At 41.0% G+C, this 16851-nt stretch overlaps 1 protein-coding gene across 8 annotated transcripts in view; it reads left to right on the forward strand.

Moving 5' to 3' along the window:
* COL13A1 (collagen type XIII alpha 1 chain) overlaps positions 1–16851 on the forward strand; it is a 171649-nt gene that overhangs the window by 59650 nt on the left and 95148 nt on the right. For 7 of the 8 annotated variants that reach the window (XM_043518958.1, XM_043518960.1, XM_038410027.2 and 4 more), the window contains exons 3-6: positions 431–438; positions 2853–2879; positions 10632–10667; positions 14041–14067. In XM_043518958.1, coding sequence (XP_043374893.1) covers positions 431–438; positions 2853–2879; positions 10632–10667; positions 14041–14067 — 98 coding nt within the window. The remainder of the gene's footprint in view (positions 1–430; positions 439–2852; positions 2880–10631; positions 10668–14040; positions 14068–16851) is intronic. The other variant, XM_043518959.1, reaches the window with a different exon arrangement.

The raw sequence follows: 16851 nt of genomic DNA on the forward strand, positions 1-16851 counted from the left end.
CAGACACACTACACTCAGCTATCTTTAAACCTACCTGTAAATGATGCAACATCTTGATTTTATTTCATCATATTTACCCTCACAGGTTTTAAAAATCAAATTTCACAAATTTGTAATTCATTGCTCTTGGCAGTAAAGTGATTTCAATTAACCTGAAATGAAAATGAGTGAGAGACAGGCAGAAAACAGAGAGAAGGAGAGAAATTTGGGGTCTGATTCTGACCTTGTTTTCAGTGGCGTAAATCAGGATGACTTCACTGAAAACAATGGAATTACTTGAGTGTAAAACAAGAATAAGTGAGATCAGAATCCAGTCCACAGAGAGAACGAGAGAGTGTGCAATGTAAGGAGTGATCATCTAAACTTTATCTTCAGGATTTATTATATAACAGCACTAATAACTGTTTATTTTCCTTCTTCTTTATTTCAGGTCCTCCTGTAAGTACCAAAGTTCCAGTGCGTTTGCGAAGTTTGCACCTGATGGTAATGGGGCGAAGGGGGCTTGAGGGGAAATTAGCAGTAACCATTGTCTCCCATATGCCATGCCCAATGTTATAAACAAGTTTTCCTTTAAAATCTCCCAGAATCTCTCAAACACCAAATATCCTTTGTATTCAGTCAGAGTGCCTGGATCCTTAGTGGGATTTCACAGACACACCCATATAGCTCTGCACAATTCTGAAATCTCACAGCATGGGATTGAGAAAGCTCACAGGATAGAAATGGTGAATATGAAGGGCTAGAAATACTCCCAACTATTTTCACGTACAAAAATGAGGATAACAGCGTGCAATTTTCATGCATAGGATGCCATACACTGAATTCAACATATTTTTTTAGAACGGGTGCAAATATATGTTGCATACATACCTGTGCAACTTGTTCTCTGCCACTCAGCCATGGTTGCTGAATGTTTGGCCCTAGATGTGCAATTATCAGTTTCGAAGAAAACTTGTGTAGACAGCTTCCTTTCTAAATGTTAGCCAAATGCAAAAACTCAACTCAGACAACTTAGACTTCAGAAAAATGTCCCAACTACTGCCAGAATGTTCCTAGTTACTCATTATTGCTAAGAAACCTTGAAGGGTATGAATCAGAAAAAGTCTTCCACGGACTGAAGGAATGTTCCCACAAACACTAATTGATACAAAGGAATACAGTAACTATTGCATTTTGGACCTTATAAAGGAACTTGTTTTACATTAATATACAACATAATAATCATACTGGATCTCTGCAATGGGACTTGGACAGTTAAATATCCAGTAGTCATCTTTTATCCGTAAGTGTAAAAATTGCATTTTCTGTTATGACTTAAGCAACAAGGCTTATAAAACAATTTACAGAGGACATTTTAAGGAGAACTAGTTGCTACACAACAGATTTGTATTCCCTTTGAGATATGATCCCGCAAACCCTCAAATGCAAAATTTTCAAGCAGTCTCTGTAGGCAGAGGAAGACAGCACTGCATCAGTTCACAGGTTTTCTTTGAAACAATAAGGGCTAGAAACTTACTATTCTAATGAAAGCTTAAATCCTGCAAAAACAAATGGGACCACCAGAGAAGTGATGACACAATATGCTACTGTATACCAGCTTATTCTGACCCCTTAACCTGTCTGTTTAAACAACTGTTTAGGACAGGAAGTGAGAATACTGTAGCCAATTGAAATAACAAGATGAAATTAGGTGGACTTGAATTTAATTAGCCAAGGTGGAACTTTTCCTGGGGTAACCACGCCCTATTCTCACTAAGAATGCCAGGAGATTTTAAGGGACTGCAACTGATAGCAGTTCAAAAATCGCAAGCATAACTTCACTGTTAAATATTTAAGCAAAGCACTTGGTGTTTACATGCTGAAGATTTTCGCCAGTATTTTTTTCTGATTAAAATGGATGGGAACTAGTTTATGATGTGTGGAACAGATTCCCACACTGCTGGTTTCACATATGTCAGTTCAGCTAGCAACTCAGAAATGCTGACACACCAAAAATCTCAGTTTTTTATACATTTCACATCGTGTAAATGTGAAGTTTCAGACATCTGAGCTGAACAAAATGGGAGCAGCTCTTATGCTGTACCATTTAGTGCCAACTGAGGGGCTATGTTTTTGCAGGGCTGTTTCTGATACATGACAGTGGTGAATAGGATTAGCAAGGCTGAATTCCAAAGAGTGAGAAACAGAGAAGATTAAAACACTCCCTAGTTATATTCTTTCTTGGGCATATACTGTCAGAGCAACTGAAGGGACTTAAAATTACACGTTAAATTAGAATGGTCCTAGACTCATTGAATTTCCTGGGGCAGATTCTGTCATTTCTCTACCAATTTTGATGTAGATAGGGTAATTTGAAAGCCAGCAACCTGTAGATGTGTAATTGGAAAGAAAGAAAGAAAGAAAGAAAGAAAGAAAGATTATGTGTTAGTCCAGAGGTTCTCAAATTTTTTCATAATGTGAACGACATCTTAGATACCTTCCCTCCCAGTTATGATCATACAATATCTCTATGGCAACTCCAGAAATTCTGTACATGAACATTTAATATTCATCAGATGGAAACAAGGAGAAGACTCAGAAACATGTCACTAGCTAGCTCTTCATGGGATACCAGTTACCTACAGACCCCAGTTTGGGAATCTCTGTGATAGACACATACCAAATAGAAATAAAGCTTTAAAGATGGTTTGGGAAAATGGAACAATCAGATCGGGCTAGTACAAAAGTTGTTCTGATGACTTAACAGTTCTGTTTTCTCATTGTTTATACTGGATTTCTTCTTTTTAATTAGTGCTTTCCCTACCTCCTACCCCAGTTTTTGTGCCAATGTTGCCTTTTCTGTTTTATTTCAGGGCCCTACAGGAAGACCAGGGCTTCCGGTAAATAGCTTTTTTCTATCATGTTATTTCCTTTTTGTTCACTCCCTTTCTCTCTCTGGCAGTAATTTGAAAGGCAGGCCTCAAGGCTGTGTAAATTGGGAGGTAGTAGTGGTCTCCGGTGGTCAAACTAAATTAGATGAAGAGCATGTTGTAAATGAGATATGGATCCCAATAGGATAGGAACAACAGGACCTTGGCAGGACAATGTTCCAAGAAACACATTCTTTATAGGATTCTTTTGTGTTTGGGAAACATGTGGCCTTTTAAGATCACTTTTCCAATATGAATCACCTTCCCCATCTAAGAACCACATTTGTATCGTACTCTCACTGATAGAAGCTCAGATTCCTACAGGCTTTCCAGGAAAGACTGGAGGTTCTATTTCAAGCAGATACCAGGATGGATATTGCAGTGATCTGGATTGTTTATTTTAACTCTGGAGGAGCTTGGGAGATGCAGGAAACATCCATTTAATCCATGCTGATACAGGAAGTAGAGGTGAGAGGGACATACAGAGGTCAAACCACAGAGAAGTGAAATTCAGACACTAAATGGACACCAAGCCATCTCTTCTCATGGCTACAGTAGAGTCAGTTTATGGCCAGTCACTCCACCTGTTTCTTAATGTATTCCTAGTGAAGGGGAAACTTTATTACATTGTCAAATTGACTTCTGAGTTACACCGAGGGCTACGTGCTTCACCTTTTGCAAGTGTTCTGGGCAGGGAAGAGAGCTCAGGAGCCTCTTTCCCCCTCCTCCACTTCTGTGCATAGCCACGCAAGGGCCGTGCAGAATGGTGACCTAGCACTTCACTGAGTGTAAGGCAGGCAGCCTGGGTACTGTGCCCAGAGGTGCTTCTCATTTCCAAGGGAGCACAGACAGTGATTTGGGGTGTTGTCCAGTCTCCAGCTCCCCTTTGCCTGCCAATGCAAGCAAAAGGGAACCTCTGCTCAATGGCCACTGCTTCACTCTCTCCTCTCAGCACCCCTCAAACAGAAAAGCCAGTCTATAACCTAAAGTTCTCAAAAATTTGTTTCTTTGCCCCCATAAGGTTGTTTTTGTGAACGGTCCCATTATCACTGGTTAAAATTAAATCAACATGGTGCCAGCCAACTTCTCAGGGAGTTGTAAATCTATAACTAACTTTAATCCAAATGAAAATGAAGTATTAGCAATGGTCTGTTGCTGAGATAAATTGTGATAAGGATTTTAGATGCTAGGATCAATATATTTTCTCCACTGTGGCAGCCTGAGCCATCTCCAGGGCAGAAATCAATAGATGGATGAAAAGTAGTTGGCTCAAACTCAAATTCTGAGACACAGAAGTAATATTAGCAAAAAGAAGAAAATATTCTAAACTCACTGTCATAAATATAAAGGGAGGGTAAACACCTTTAAAATCCCTCCTGGCTAGAGGAAAAACCCTTTCACCTGTAAAAAGGGTTAAGAAGCTAGGATAACCTCGCTGGCACCTGACCAAAATGACCAATGAGGAGACAAGATATTTTCAAAGCTGGAGGGGGGAGAAACAAAGGTTCTATCTGTCTGTGTGTTTTTTGCCAGGAACAGAAAAGGAATGGAGTCTTAGAACTTAGTAAGTAATCTAGCTAGATATGCGTTAGATTCTGTTTTGTTTAAATGGCTGATAAAATAAGCTGTGCTAAATGGAATGTATATTCCTGTTTTTGTGTCTTTTTATAACTTAAGGTTTTGCCTAAAGGGATTCTCTATGTTTTGAATCTGATTACCCTGTAAGGTATTTACCATCCTGATTTTACAGAGGTGATTCTTTTACTTTTTCTTTAATTAAAATTCTTCTTTTAAGAACCTGATTGCTTTTTCATTGTTCTTAAGATCCAAGGGTTTGGGTCTGTGTTCATCTATGCAAATTGGTGAGGATTTTTATCAAGCCTTCCCCAGGAAAGCAGGTGTAGGGTTTGGGAGGATTTTGGAGGGAAAGACATTTCCAAGCGGGCTCTTTCCCTGTTATATGTTTGTTAGACACTTGGTGGTGGCAGCAATAAAGTCCCAGGGCAAAAGGTAAAATAGTTTGTACCTTGGGGACATTTTAACCTAAGCTGGTAAAAATAAGCTTAGGGGGTTTTCATGCAGGTCCCCACATCTGTACCCTAGAGTTCAGACTGGGGAAGAAACCTTGACATGGTGGCAGAGCGGTGGGATTAACTTGAAATCATTTTGAGATCAATTTGAGATTTTTTGAACAAGAAGCACAGATTTTTAAAAAGGAATTTTTTTTTCCTTTGGGCTGCTGGAAAGCAGGTTTTCAGCTGAAAGCAGTTAGAGTTTTTTTTGTCTCTGCTTGGGGGCCAGAGCAAAGACAAAAGGGAATTGTCTTTTGTGAGCTGGAGTTTTCTCTACCTAAAGGGAGGATAGTTAACCTCCTGCAGGGAAATTCACAAGTCTTCACAGACCTGAAGAAGTTTTTTTTTACCTAAGAGCAACTAAAGGGGTTTTCTGTCTATTTGCCTGGAGACAAAGGTGTTAGGCTTTTTTTTTAAAGGATTTTTCTGTAGGCTGACAATCACTATCAGAGAACATAGGTATCTGGTTACAGCACAGCAAAATTTTACAAGCCAAGTTTTTTGTTTGTTTTATTTCTAACTCTCGGGTGTAAAGTTAGTTAAAAATAGAGAGGCAAACATGACAGAAACCAAGGCACAACACAAATTGGAGTTAACCAGACTGGAGGCAGCAAAAGAGGTAGAAAAAGCCCTAGAGGCTGCCCACAAGAGAGCTATAGAGGCAGAAAAGAACCAAGAGGCTGCTCCCAGGAGAGCTATGGAGGCAAAGGACAAAGAAATGGAGGCAGCAAAAGAGGCAGAAAAAAACCAAGAGGCTGCCCACAAGAGAGCTATAGAGGCAGAAAAGAACCAAGAGGCTGCTCACAGGAGAGCTATGGAGGCAAAGGAAAAAGAAATGGAGGAAAAGGAAAAAGAGAAGAAGCATGAACTGGAGATGGAGAAGGTAAGGGCTGAGCGGAATCTACTGGATAACCCTAACAATCCTTCCCCAACAATCCACAAATGGGAGCGACTATGTCCACAGTATGATGAATCCAGTGATATTGCTGAATATTTTCTCACCTTTGAGAGACTGTGCACTCTCCATAAAATTCCTGAAGCTCACAAGATGACCACATTGGTCGCAAAATTGACTGGAAAAGCTCTGGACATATTCAATAAGTTGCCTATTGATACGGCTTCTGACTATAATAAGTTCAAGGATTTGGTTTTAAAGCAATTTCAAATTACATCTGAAATGTACAGAGTAAAATTTCGAACCCTTAAGAGAGGGCCTGGACTAAGTAATGTGGCTTATCTAAACCAGATGAAGGATCTGTTAGATAAATGGGTCCAAGGAAGGGGTGTCACTAGCTTTAACGGAATGTGTGATTTGATAGCTCAGGAACAATTCCTGAATATGTCCAAGGAGGAAATAAAACAGTGTTTATGGGATAAGGAAATGGACTCAGCAGAAAGTCTTGCTTCTTACGCTGATCGATATGAGCAGTCCCAGACTGCCAGAGAAGCGGGGCAAGTCGGAACAAAATGGGTGGAGGGAGGAGAGAGGAACAACCCTGGTCGCAGTTGGAGCGGATACCAGAAGGGACACCCTCAGACCACACCTTACTACCTGGGGCAGCCCAAGGCTCCAACTACACACCAAGGAATACTCCAGACACCTTATCGTCCTGCCACACCATTCTCCAGCAACCCACCTCGTCCCAGTGATCCGTCAGCTGGACGATGTTTTAAATGTAACGAGCCAGGGCATGCGAAAGCCAACTGCCCCAAGAACCCCAACAGATTATAGTTCACTGCTCCGGAATCACACCAGAGGTTCTCAGGCCCAGATACCTTCCAGATACCCTTGGAGCAGAGGGAAACTGTGAGTATGAGTGGGAAGAAGGTCACCGTGTGGAGGGACACCAGAGCACAAGTGTTGGCTATCCATGCTTCCTTAGTGTACCCTAATTTAATCGACCCAGAGATGCAAGTGACAATTCAACCCTTCAAGTCCAACTCTTTCAATTTGCCTACAGCCAAGTTGCCTGTCCAGTACAAGGGCTGGTCAGGAACGTGGACTTTTGTAGTCTATGATGATTATCCCATCCCCATGCTGTTGGGGGAAGACTTGGCCAATCGTGTGAAGCTAGCCAAGAGGATGGGAATGGTCACTCGCAGCCAGGCTAAACAAGCCGTCATGCCTAGATCTGTTCCAGAAACTGCTACCAGGACCTGGTCAGAGGTGATGGACCCGGACCCCAGGCCAATGTCTGGCAACAGCAGTCATGGATCCAGTCCCAGAGACCCAAACAGAGCCAGTCCCAGAACCAGAACCAGCTGAACAACCAGCACCAGACCCATTGCCAGCACTCACCATCATCTGAGGGCAGCAGGCCACATATCATCAAAGCAGTGCAGATCCTTGGTGGTGGACTCATCACTACTCATGGACATACTGATTGCGACAGTAGCAAGGAATTCCTTTGTTCCATTTTTGGTGGGTCAGGATGCTGTTCCCTCTCTTCTTAGACCGTGGTCCATGTTTTCATTGCCTTCAGGTTACATTATTCTATTCATGCTACCTGGGGCTGACTGTAACTGTCTCATGAAGGCTGCAATTGGTGCAGCACAGTGTCCCACCTCACAAGTAGTAAAAGCCGATGCAAAGTGCTGTGTGAAACTGCTGGCTTCCCCTTCATCTAAGGCCCAAACTCATGGTTTGGCTCTAATTTACAAGGCTTTTACAATCCGGGGTTAGATTACTTCAGAGTAGCCTTACTGTCCGAGACCATCCAAGCCAGTGAGGATCCTGTACAGGAGAGACTCAGGATAAGTCTTTCAGGATCAGGGACCAAGCATTCTCAGCAACAGGACTCAGGAATGAAACTCTTTGCCAGAGGAGATCGGACCAAGCCACAGCCTGACCACACTCTGATCCCAACATATACCACCTTTGGATGAAATCTCCTCAGCAATGACTTCCACAAAAAAAAACAAAAAACAAAAACAAATCCACATACTGCCTGAGGAAAGGAGAGAATAAAACATCTTTTAAGACCACTCAAAACTGTTTTTCTTCATAACTGTTTGGTGCTTGGATACTAAAACAATAGCCACTTTAGAAATACAGCAGGCAGGCAGGCAGTGTGGCTATGAATACAATGCTAGCATACAGTGCAGGACGTAAGTATTATCCACAATAGAGTGTATTTCCTGGCTTCACATCATAGACAACTCTTTCTCATAAACATCTGGCATTTATTTACTATACCACTGGGATCATTTCCCCCCTGCTAGTATTGTTTAGAAGACCCTAAGTACTGTGTAGTCAAATACCAGACACAGTGCACTCATGCATCATTTCATGATGAGGTACTTGGCATTTTGACATCAGGTACTGTACCAGTCACTGTGCAGACTAATATCAGACACAGTTCAGTCCTATACAGTATCAGTCATTATGTGGTCAGATACCAGTCACAGCACAGCTAGGAAGAGTTGCTCATCAACAGATCCAAAAGTCTGGAACACCCTTTCACTACAGATCATGAGAGTTTGACCCTTGTCATTTTCATAACAAGTTACCAAGCTCAGCTGTAGAGGAAAGCAATGTCCAAATTAAAGAACAAGAAAACTCAGCAGGAAGCTCCCAAGCAGAAGCCAAGAAATCAAAGAGCAAGGCTATGAATTTCCTGTCCCTTATGGAGAAATTGCATTGTTTTCTGAATAAACCATGTACAGCACCTAGACACAGAGAGAGAGAGAGAGAGAGAGAGAGAGAGAGAGAGAGAGATTGATCAAATAGCATGTTGATGGGCGCAGTATAAAAAACAGAATGGGATGAAATAGATATTATCTCCTTTTACTTTGCAGTCCATACCATCTATGTAATTTTAATCAAGCTGCTTTGTATAACTGTTGCAGCAGAGATATGGCTTTTGATTTATCAAAACATGTATGTGAAAGAAATGCCCATTGATTATGGAATAGTATTTGTCTATAACTATGGAGTTGTTAAACCTCTAAATACTTTTTAACTCTTTACATTTAAATCTTGTGCATAGTGAAGTGTATTTAGAACATTAATCTAAAGTAATACTATGCACATCAGTCAGGGAGCGAAGAAAGGTTACTGAGCAACAGTGGCAACAAAATGCATTCCTTGAATGGCGAGAACTGGCCCACTCCCCTGGAACTGACCCACTCCCCAGATTTCAAGACTGTGTTCTCCATTTTGCTTTTTCTCCACACTGCTTTTTGCAGTTCCATCACTGGATAGCAGAGCGATTTGGCAGGCACCAGTAGAAAAATGACCATCAGTATTGTTTTATATTCTCATTTGATTACAGACACTGCTAGGGGGGGAAAAAAAGAATTTCTGAACATTTACCAACATCAAAGATTATTTTCCTCAGCAGAATTACCTGTGTAATCAGTATGTATCCCTAACTTCTACTGATCACTATGGACACAGCACTAAGGTTCTGGCCCATTGCCATGATTAAAGGGATAATGACAGAAGAAGCTCAACGGTTTCATGTAGGTGACACAGTTAGGGTTGTTTTCCCCTCAGCCTTGAGTCAGCCTCCTACATTGTCTATGTTCTTGTCGGGTGCTGCAGAAATCAATCTCCTCAGAAAACAGTATTACAGTGAAAATATATGAGAAAGTACAACAGAAACATTGATTTTTTTCATAGTGAAACTTAAGAAAAAAACAAATTGGTGATCAGAAACAATACTGAGAGATTTTACAATGTCATTTTTGCAAAATGTGCAGTGAAATCCACAAAACAATGGACATCATAAATATTTCTGTATCTTCTGAGCATCAGCATACTGCTCTCTAAGTCTGCATAGCGTTCACTTTTTGTGACCAAAAATACAGAATTTTTTTAAACTCTATAGTTAAATTTAAATATAGACTCAGAACTAAAATCTATAAAAATGGCTAAGACTATGCCAATGGCTTTGTGTCCATGTGTCTTTGCCATTCAGTTCAAGTATCGTCTCATACATTCTTAGGCAGGCACATTCATGCAACCTCACTTAATGATTTTCACACCCTAAAGATGCACTGGGTAGCATTCTGTATAGTTAAGTGACATGGAACACAGCCATTAATATACAGTGTGCTAGACACACCATTTCCTGTGTTAGCTCGTTATCCACATTAGTATAGCGTTCCCTTTTCTGGACTACTGGAAAATGTGAACCTATTCATGGTCTCTGAGAGTTCTGTCTTAAGTGATAACAGCTCTATAAATAAATAGCTACCATTCACATTTCCTTGGAAAGAAAGAGAAAAATGTGATAATTAGGTACTGAAGGGAGCAGTTTCCCAGCAGCTGGATTATAGAAAGTGTTGAAATTATGATTAGACTCATAGTTGGATTACAAACTCTTGCCTCTTTTTCCTTTCTAAATGGTTGTGCTTTGTTGGTTCCTTGTGCCTATATAGCAAGGAGTTATACTGATAACTTACATACACATCCATACCCACATGCTTACACATATGTTCAAAGATACATACAAACATATGAACATGCTTTAAATATATGTATATGTCATGTGTCAACATATGTGCACCTACATACACATACCTCAGTCAATTAATAATCAAAGATACACACATTTATCTACATGTGACATCTAATTTGTGCCATTTTGTAGTCTTGTATATGACCAGTTTCCAACTGCCGTCTGATTTTTGCATTAATTGTTAGGGTGACAAAGGCGCCATGGGGATCCCTGGAAGACCGGTGAGTTACAACCTCTTGCATCTGCCTGACCTGACTGACACACGTTTTTCCAAAAGCTGGGATGCCTGTGGGTCATTTGGGGTGATACTTTCATTATTTCAGGGAAATGATTGTCCCAGCCCCTTGCTCCATTTTAAGGTCTGGTTTGAGTACAACAAGGGAAAAAGCAGCAGCTTCCCTCATGAACAAAGCTGAATGAACTGCTACTCAGATCTGCTTCCAGGTTTAGAAATTTTAGGCTGCAGGTTCTATCATTTGTGATGTAACCAGGCTCCACCCAGAAAACAGAGGCACGAATCCTTGGTAAGTCTATAGGGGGCTCTTATCTGAGACATTTCTATACAGAAACCAAATCCAAATTGGACTCTTCAGAAGGAGGCCCTGGCTACATTCTGAGAATGCTCCCTGTAGCACTGTGGGTTCAAGTGGTGCCAAGCAGTGGGCTGCCAATGGTTTCTTGCTGCCTGCAATGTACTTGCCTATGTGCCTCTGAAAGTCGAGGAGAGGCAAACTCCCCCTGCAGATGTGTCTGTCTGAAAAAAAATTATATAGATCAAACAACATTTGTAGCCTTTTCTCAGCCTATGAATGTACAATGTCTGCCCAGCACATTGGCTCTAATTTGGTCCTCCAGGCATACAGTATACATTTAAAATAACAGTGACACTTTGAAGAAGGGCTGGGCAGCACGTGTCATACAGCATCACATCAACACCCCAAACACCTTTGCACTGTGTGGCTCTGCCTTCTGTTCCTTGTGTTCCCTCTTCATGGAGTTGTTCTCTTTATTCCCCATACATGTTGATGTCTTTCCAAAGAGGACAACATAACAGCCTCAGGAGTGAGGTGACATTCCACTGAGTTCACTCTGAATTGTGGATAGGTCCTGAATCCTTATGCTTTTCTCTAGCTGAGAAACCTGCCCTATGACCACCCCACATTTCAGACAGAGAGAGGAAACTGTGTTGCTAGCTACCTTCACTCCTTGCCAGTTCCCAGCTGTTCAGCTTGCCACATCTAAGCTCACCTGAGTTACTGTTTGGATAGCTTCCCCACAAACATTTTGCATCTTTAAATATCTTTTGGGATGGCTGTATGTGGATGAATGAGATGTGTCTGGGTTTGATGTCTGCAATTTCACAGGCAGCTATAATATAGAGTGGCTAAAGTGGTCACGCCATAAGAGATTACACATCCAGAGCCAAATCCTCAGCTGGTGTAAATCAGTGCAATTCCATTGAAGCCAATGGAATTTACATCAGGATCTGGCCCACAGTGTTTGTTATGGAAACTGATTAGCGAGGAGAGGTTCTCTTTTTACATACAGATACAACAAATATTATTAACAATTAACAATTATTGACATTAAATGACTCTTTACATCTTCAATGCATTTATAAATATTAATGACATAACCAGCTACTCACTGCCATCAGCAGTGATGGAAAAAATATAGAAAAAGGGTCAACGAATTCCACAGGTAGGGTGGGCATAACTTGGGGTGGCTTGGCTTTTACAAACCTCATGAGCCAGGGTAATTCAGATTTGAGTCCCAATTAATCCAAGCCCCCAAAGTATGGGAGGGTTTTATGGCTCCATTATATTTTATGTACTATGTTTAGACTTCCTTAGCGATACCGCTGGGTAACTTTCTCTCTCCAGTAAGGTCTCCTCCAAATGCTTCATTGGTATTGGAGCCTGGCATGCCTGAGGGGATTATTACTGTATTGCCAGACTCAGGGTGATTCAAGCAATGCTAGTACATGTTCACAATGCCCTTCTGGTTTGATGTTGTGTTTAGGGTGACCAGATGTTCCGATTTTATAGGGACAATCCTGATTTTTGGGTCTTTTTCTTATATAGGCTCCTATTACCCACCATCCTCATCCCGTTTTTTCACATTTGCTGTCTGGCAACCCTAGTTGTGTTGCCATGACAGCATTACTTTGTAAGTAACTGCTGCTTTCAGTAATGTGGCACAACAGGATATAATGCAAGGTAGTGCAGTTTATGAGGATCACTGCTCTAGACAGAGATGGAAGACAGACCAAAATTCATGGTGTCTTTCTAATTTTCTGCTTATTTGTATGCACTAGAAGAGGGGAACTGAGTAAAACTGCCCTTAGACCCTGCTAGGAGGCCTCTGAGAGGCAGAGGAAGCTGGCTCTGCAGAAATGCCAGCCCCTGCCAATCGCCAGAGTAGTGAAAGACGAGCTAGTAATCAAACTTGAGACTTTTGGTGGGTAACATAGATCACAACACTTCCAGATGAGCCCCTGTTTAAAGCCTACATACTCCGTTCATTGAAGACCCAGCTTTGCTGTTCTTATACTAAGTGAAGCCTTACTCTGTGAGTAGTTCCACTGAAATCAGTGAGACTACACATGTAGTAGGTTACTCCTCAGAGTGAATAAGGGTGATAGAATAAGGTCCTACCATAAAACAGGCCTGTTTTAATTGTAATTAACCTACCTGAAGTGACTTAATATATTAAACATATTTCAGTATGTAAGACTTACATGTATTTTGCACATTTACCCCACAGATTTCACATAGCCAGGCCATATATTATATCTAATTCCCCCTCTTTGAGCCAGGCAGAAGAGAAAGAGAAGAGAAAAAAATAAATATTTTATTACTGTTTCAGTAATGAAGACTGTCGATTAAACATATTTCCCCTGCCCCACCCTCCCATTCAGTCAGATACCTTCTTCCCAGCACATTCATCCATTTATCCTCCTCTGCCTTTCCTCAATGACCCTCCTGTCCCACACACTGAAAGGCTGGCCAGGAACTCCTGCCACTTGGCCAGTGTGGACTGACTGTTAGCCAAGTCCATCTTCAGCCAAAGATGTTGGTCATGTTCTGACCACCATGGCTAATCCCACCCGAGGACTATCATCCCTGGTGGCGGCTGTGCCAAGGTTCCTTGTGAGGTCTGTTGCTCCTGCCTCACTTACTTGTGAGCTGATGTCTCTGAACTCTGAGACAGCCTTGCTAACTATGGCGAGCTTATCACTAACACACAGCTTCAGTTTCCCCACCACCACCACCACTTGTTAAAATCAAGAATTGATTTTCTCACGCTGGCTGAAAACCCAGTTTCAGCTGCCACCTCTCTCAGCTGCTCTTCCTCGGAGATACTGCCAAGACAGCTGATCTTGAGGGCAGTGGTAGGGGGAGAAGCAAGGGTCATTGTGCTTGTGTGTGAACCTTAAACAGAGCATGCGTCAGTGTCTGTGACCTGTTTTTTGTTGCGTTGTTTTGTGTTTGGGTTTAGTGTGCCATTAACACTGATTCCTGTGTTTGTGTCTCTTTCTCTCTCCCCCCTTCACCCTTTTGCATGCGGCTGCGACTGGTGTAATTGACCCAGGGACTAAAGGGGCAACCCGGAGAGAAGGTGAGTCAGCTCTTTCCAACTCATCGTGTCATACCCTGACCTCTCTCAGCTTCCTCTTCAGCCACCTGAAATCCCTTCACTTCAAATCACAACAATTGAAGAGCTGTGCCTTTAAAGCCCTCCGTCTGCCCCACCCCTCTCCACTCACAATGTGAGCTCATCTCTTAAATTCCTTCCAGCCCACACAGTGTCTGAGGATGTTGAATTTTTTTGTTTACTATAATTTACTAACATTGTAAGGGCTGACTTCCAAAGGTGGATGCGCACACTCAATATTTCCAGCTGGGCCATTGTGGTTTTTTAACCATTAGCTTCTTCACTGCTGACAGCTGTGCCTGGTAAGTCCAGGAAATGTGCATATGCAAATGTGATAAGATATAACATTTATGTCCTAATGGCCCATCCAGTTCCTATGTGTTGGGCTTCTCCTATTCACCATTCCTCTGTTCACAGACTATGGCTCACCACCTCCATTCCAGGGTTAGTTGCATAGTGAAAAAACACAGAGGGAAACAGGAAAGAGATGGCCACCACTCCACACACATATACTTTTTTACTTCAATTATATCTTCTCCATTTTTTTTTAAAAAAAAAGACCCTGCAATACTTCCTGTCTCTCTGAGCAGTTGCCTAAACTATTTGAAAAGTATTGAATGAGTTTTTTTATCCCTACATAGAGCTGGAAGTTTACAAAGCCACTAATATGTCACATTGGTGACACAAATTTCATGAAATATTCACAAAAAGAAAAGGAGTACTTGTGGCACCTTAGAGACTAACAAATTTATTTATTTATTATCACTAAATTTGTTAGTCTCTAAGGTGCCACAAGTACTCCTTTTCTTTTTACGAATACAGACTAACATGGCTGCTACTCTGAAACATGAAATATTCAATGTCAGTCAACACTTTATGTCTTCAGATGCCACTACATCATACACTCAAAAGGGAAAGATAGGAGAGAGACAGAAGTGCCTTGGATCGATTCGGGCAGCATCTAATTAATTGGAAAATGAATAGCAAAATGTGCAGAAATTAGGAAATGTCTAGATGTTCACCGCATTGTTTGAGGAAACATCTGTAAAGAGTATGGTATTGGTAAACCTGTTCAGACCTCTGTGAAAAAGATAGGGAACAAAACAATGACATACCATAGGAAGAAAGGGCAGGGCAGGATGAAAACCTGGTTCTTCTTCTTCTTCAGGTCACTCCCTCTTGTCCCCTGTTCAGATTCTCCTGGTAGACAAACAGCATTATCAAATCATCCAAGATGCCAAAGCCCCTGTGGCGGATGATGTAGTTGTATCACATGATAACACTCTTTCCATTCCACTAGTATCTCAAGAGGAAGTTAAACAGCAGCTACTAAAGATGAACATTTTAAAATCAGCACATCCAGATAAGTTACATCCAAGAGTTTTAAAAGAGCTGGTTGAGGTGATCACTGGACCATTAATATTGATTTTTCAATAAGTCTTAGAAGGGGGTGCTGTTACAGAAGAGTGGAAGAAAGCTAATGTGCCAATATTTAACAAGAGTAAATGGGATGACCTAGATAATTATAGGCCTATCAATCTCATATCAGTCCTGGGCAAGATAATGGAGTAGCTGATATGGGATTTGATTAATAAAGAATTAAGTAAGGGTAATATAATTAATGCCAATCAACTTTATGGAAAATAGGTTATGTCAGGCTAATTTGATATATTTTTGATGAGATAACAAGTTGGCTGTTAAAGGTAATAGAGCTGATATAATATACTTAGATTTCTGTAAGACATTTCACTTGGTACCACATGACATTTTGATTAAAAAAACTAGAGCAATATAAAATTAACATAGTACTCATTAAGTGGATTGAAAGTTGTCTAACTGATAGGTCTCAAAATGTAATTGTAAATAGGAAATCATAATTGAATGGATATAATTTCTAGTGGGGTCCTGTAGGGATCAATTCTTGGCACAATGTTATTTAACATTTTTATTAATTACCTGGAAGAAATATCAAATCATCACTGATAAAGTTTGCTGATGATGCAAAAATTGGGGGAGTGGTAAATAATGAAGAGGATAGGTCACTGATACAGAGCAATCTGGATTGCCTGGTAAACTGGGTACAAGAAAACAGTATCCATTTTGGCCATACTTACATGATGGGGAACTTTGGAAGCAGTGACTCTGAAAAAGATTTGAGGTTGTGGTGATCAGCTGAACATGAACTCCCAGTGCAATGCTGTGGCCAAAACGGCTAATGCAAATCCTGGGATGCATATACAGGTGAATCTCAGGTAGGAGTAGAAAGATTATTTTACCTCTACATTTGGCATTAGTGCAGCCGCAGCTGGAATACTGTATCCAGTTCTGGTGTCCACAATTCAAGAAGGATGTTGATAACTTGGGGAGGGTTCAGAGCAGAGCCATGAGAATGACTAAAGGATTAGAAAACCTGCGTTATAGCAATAGACTTAAGGAGTTCAACTATTATGCTTAAAAAAGAGAAGGTTAAGGGGTGATTTGATTGCAGTCTAAACATACCTACATGAGGAACAAATATTAAATAATGGGCTCTTCAGTCTAGTAGGGAAAGAGATAAAGTGATCCAGTGTTGAAGCTAGACAAATTTAAACTGGAAATAAGGGGTACATTTAATCAATGAGAGTAATTAATCATTGACACAACTAACCAAGGGTCATGGTAGATTCCTCATCTCTAGGTAAATCATGATTGGATATTTTTCTGAAAGATCTACTCTAGTAAGTATTTTGGGGGAAGTTCTATGGGCTG

Source organism: Dermochelys coriacea, chromosome 7 (genome assembly GCF_009764565.3).
Source record: "Dermochelys coriacea isolate rDerCor1 chromosome 7, rDerCor1.pri.v4, whole genome shotgun sequence".
Lineage (NCBI taxonomy): Eukaryota > Metazoa > Chordata > Testudines > Dermochelyidae > Dermochelys > Dermochelys coriacea.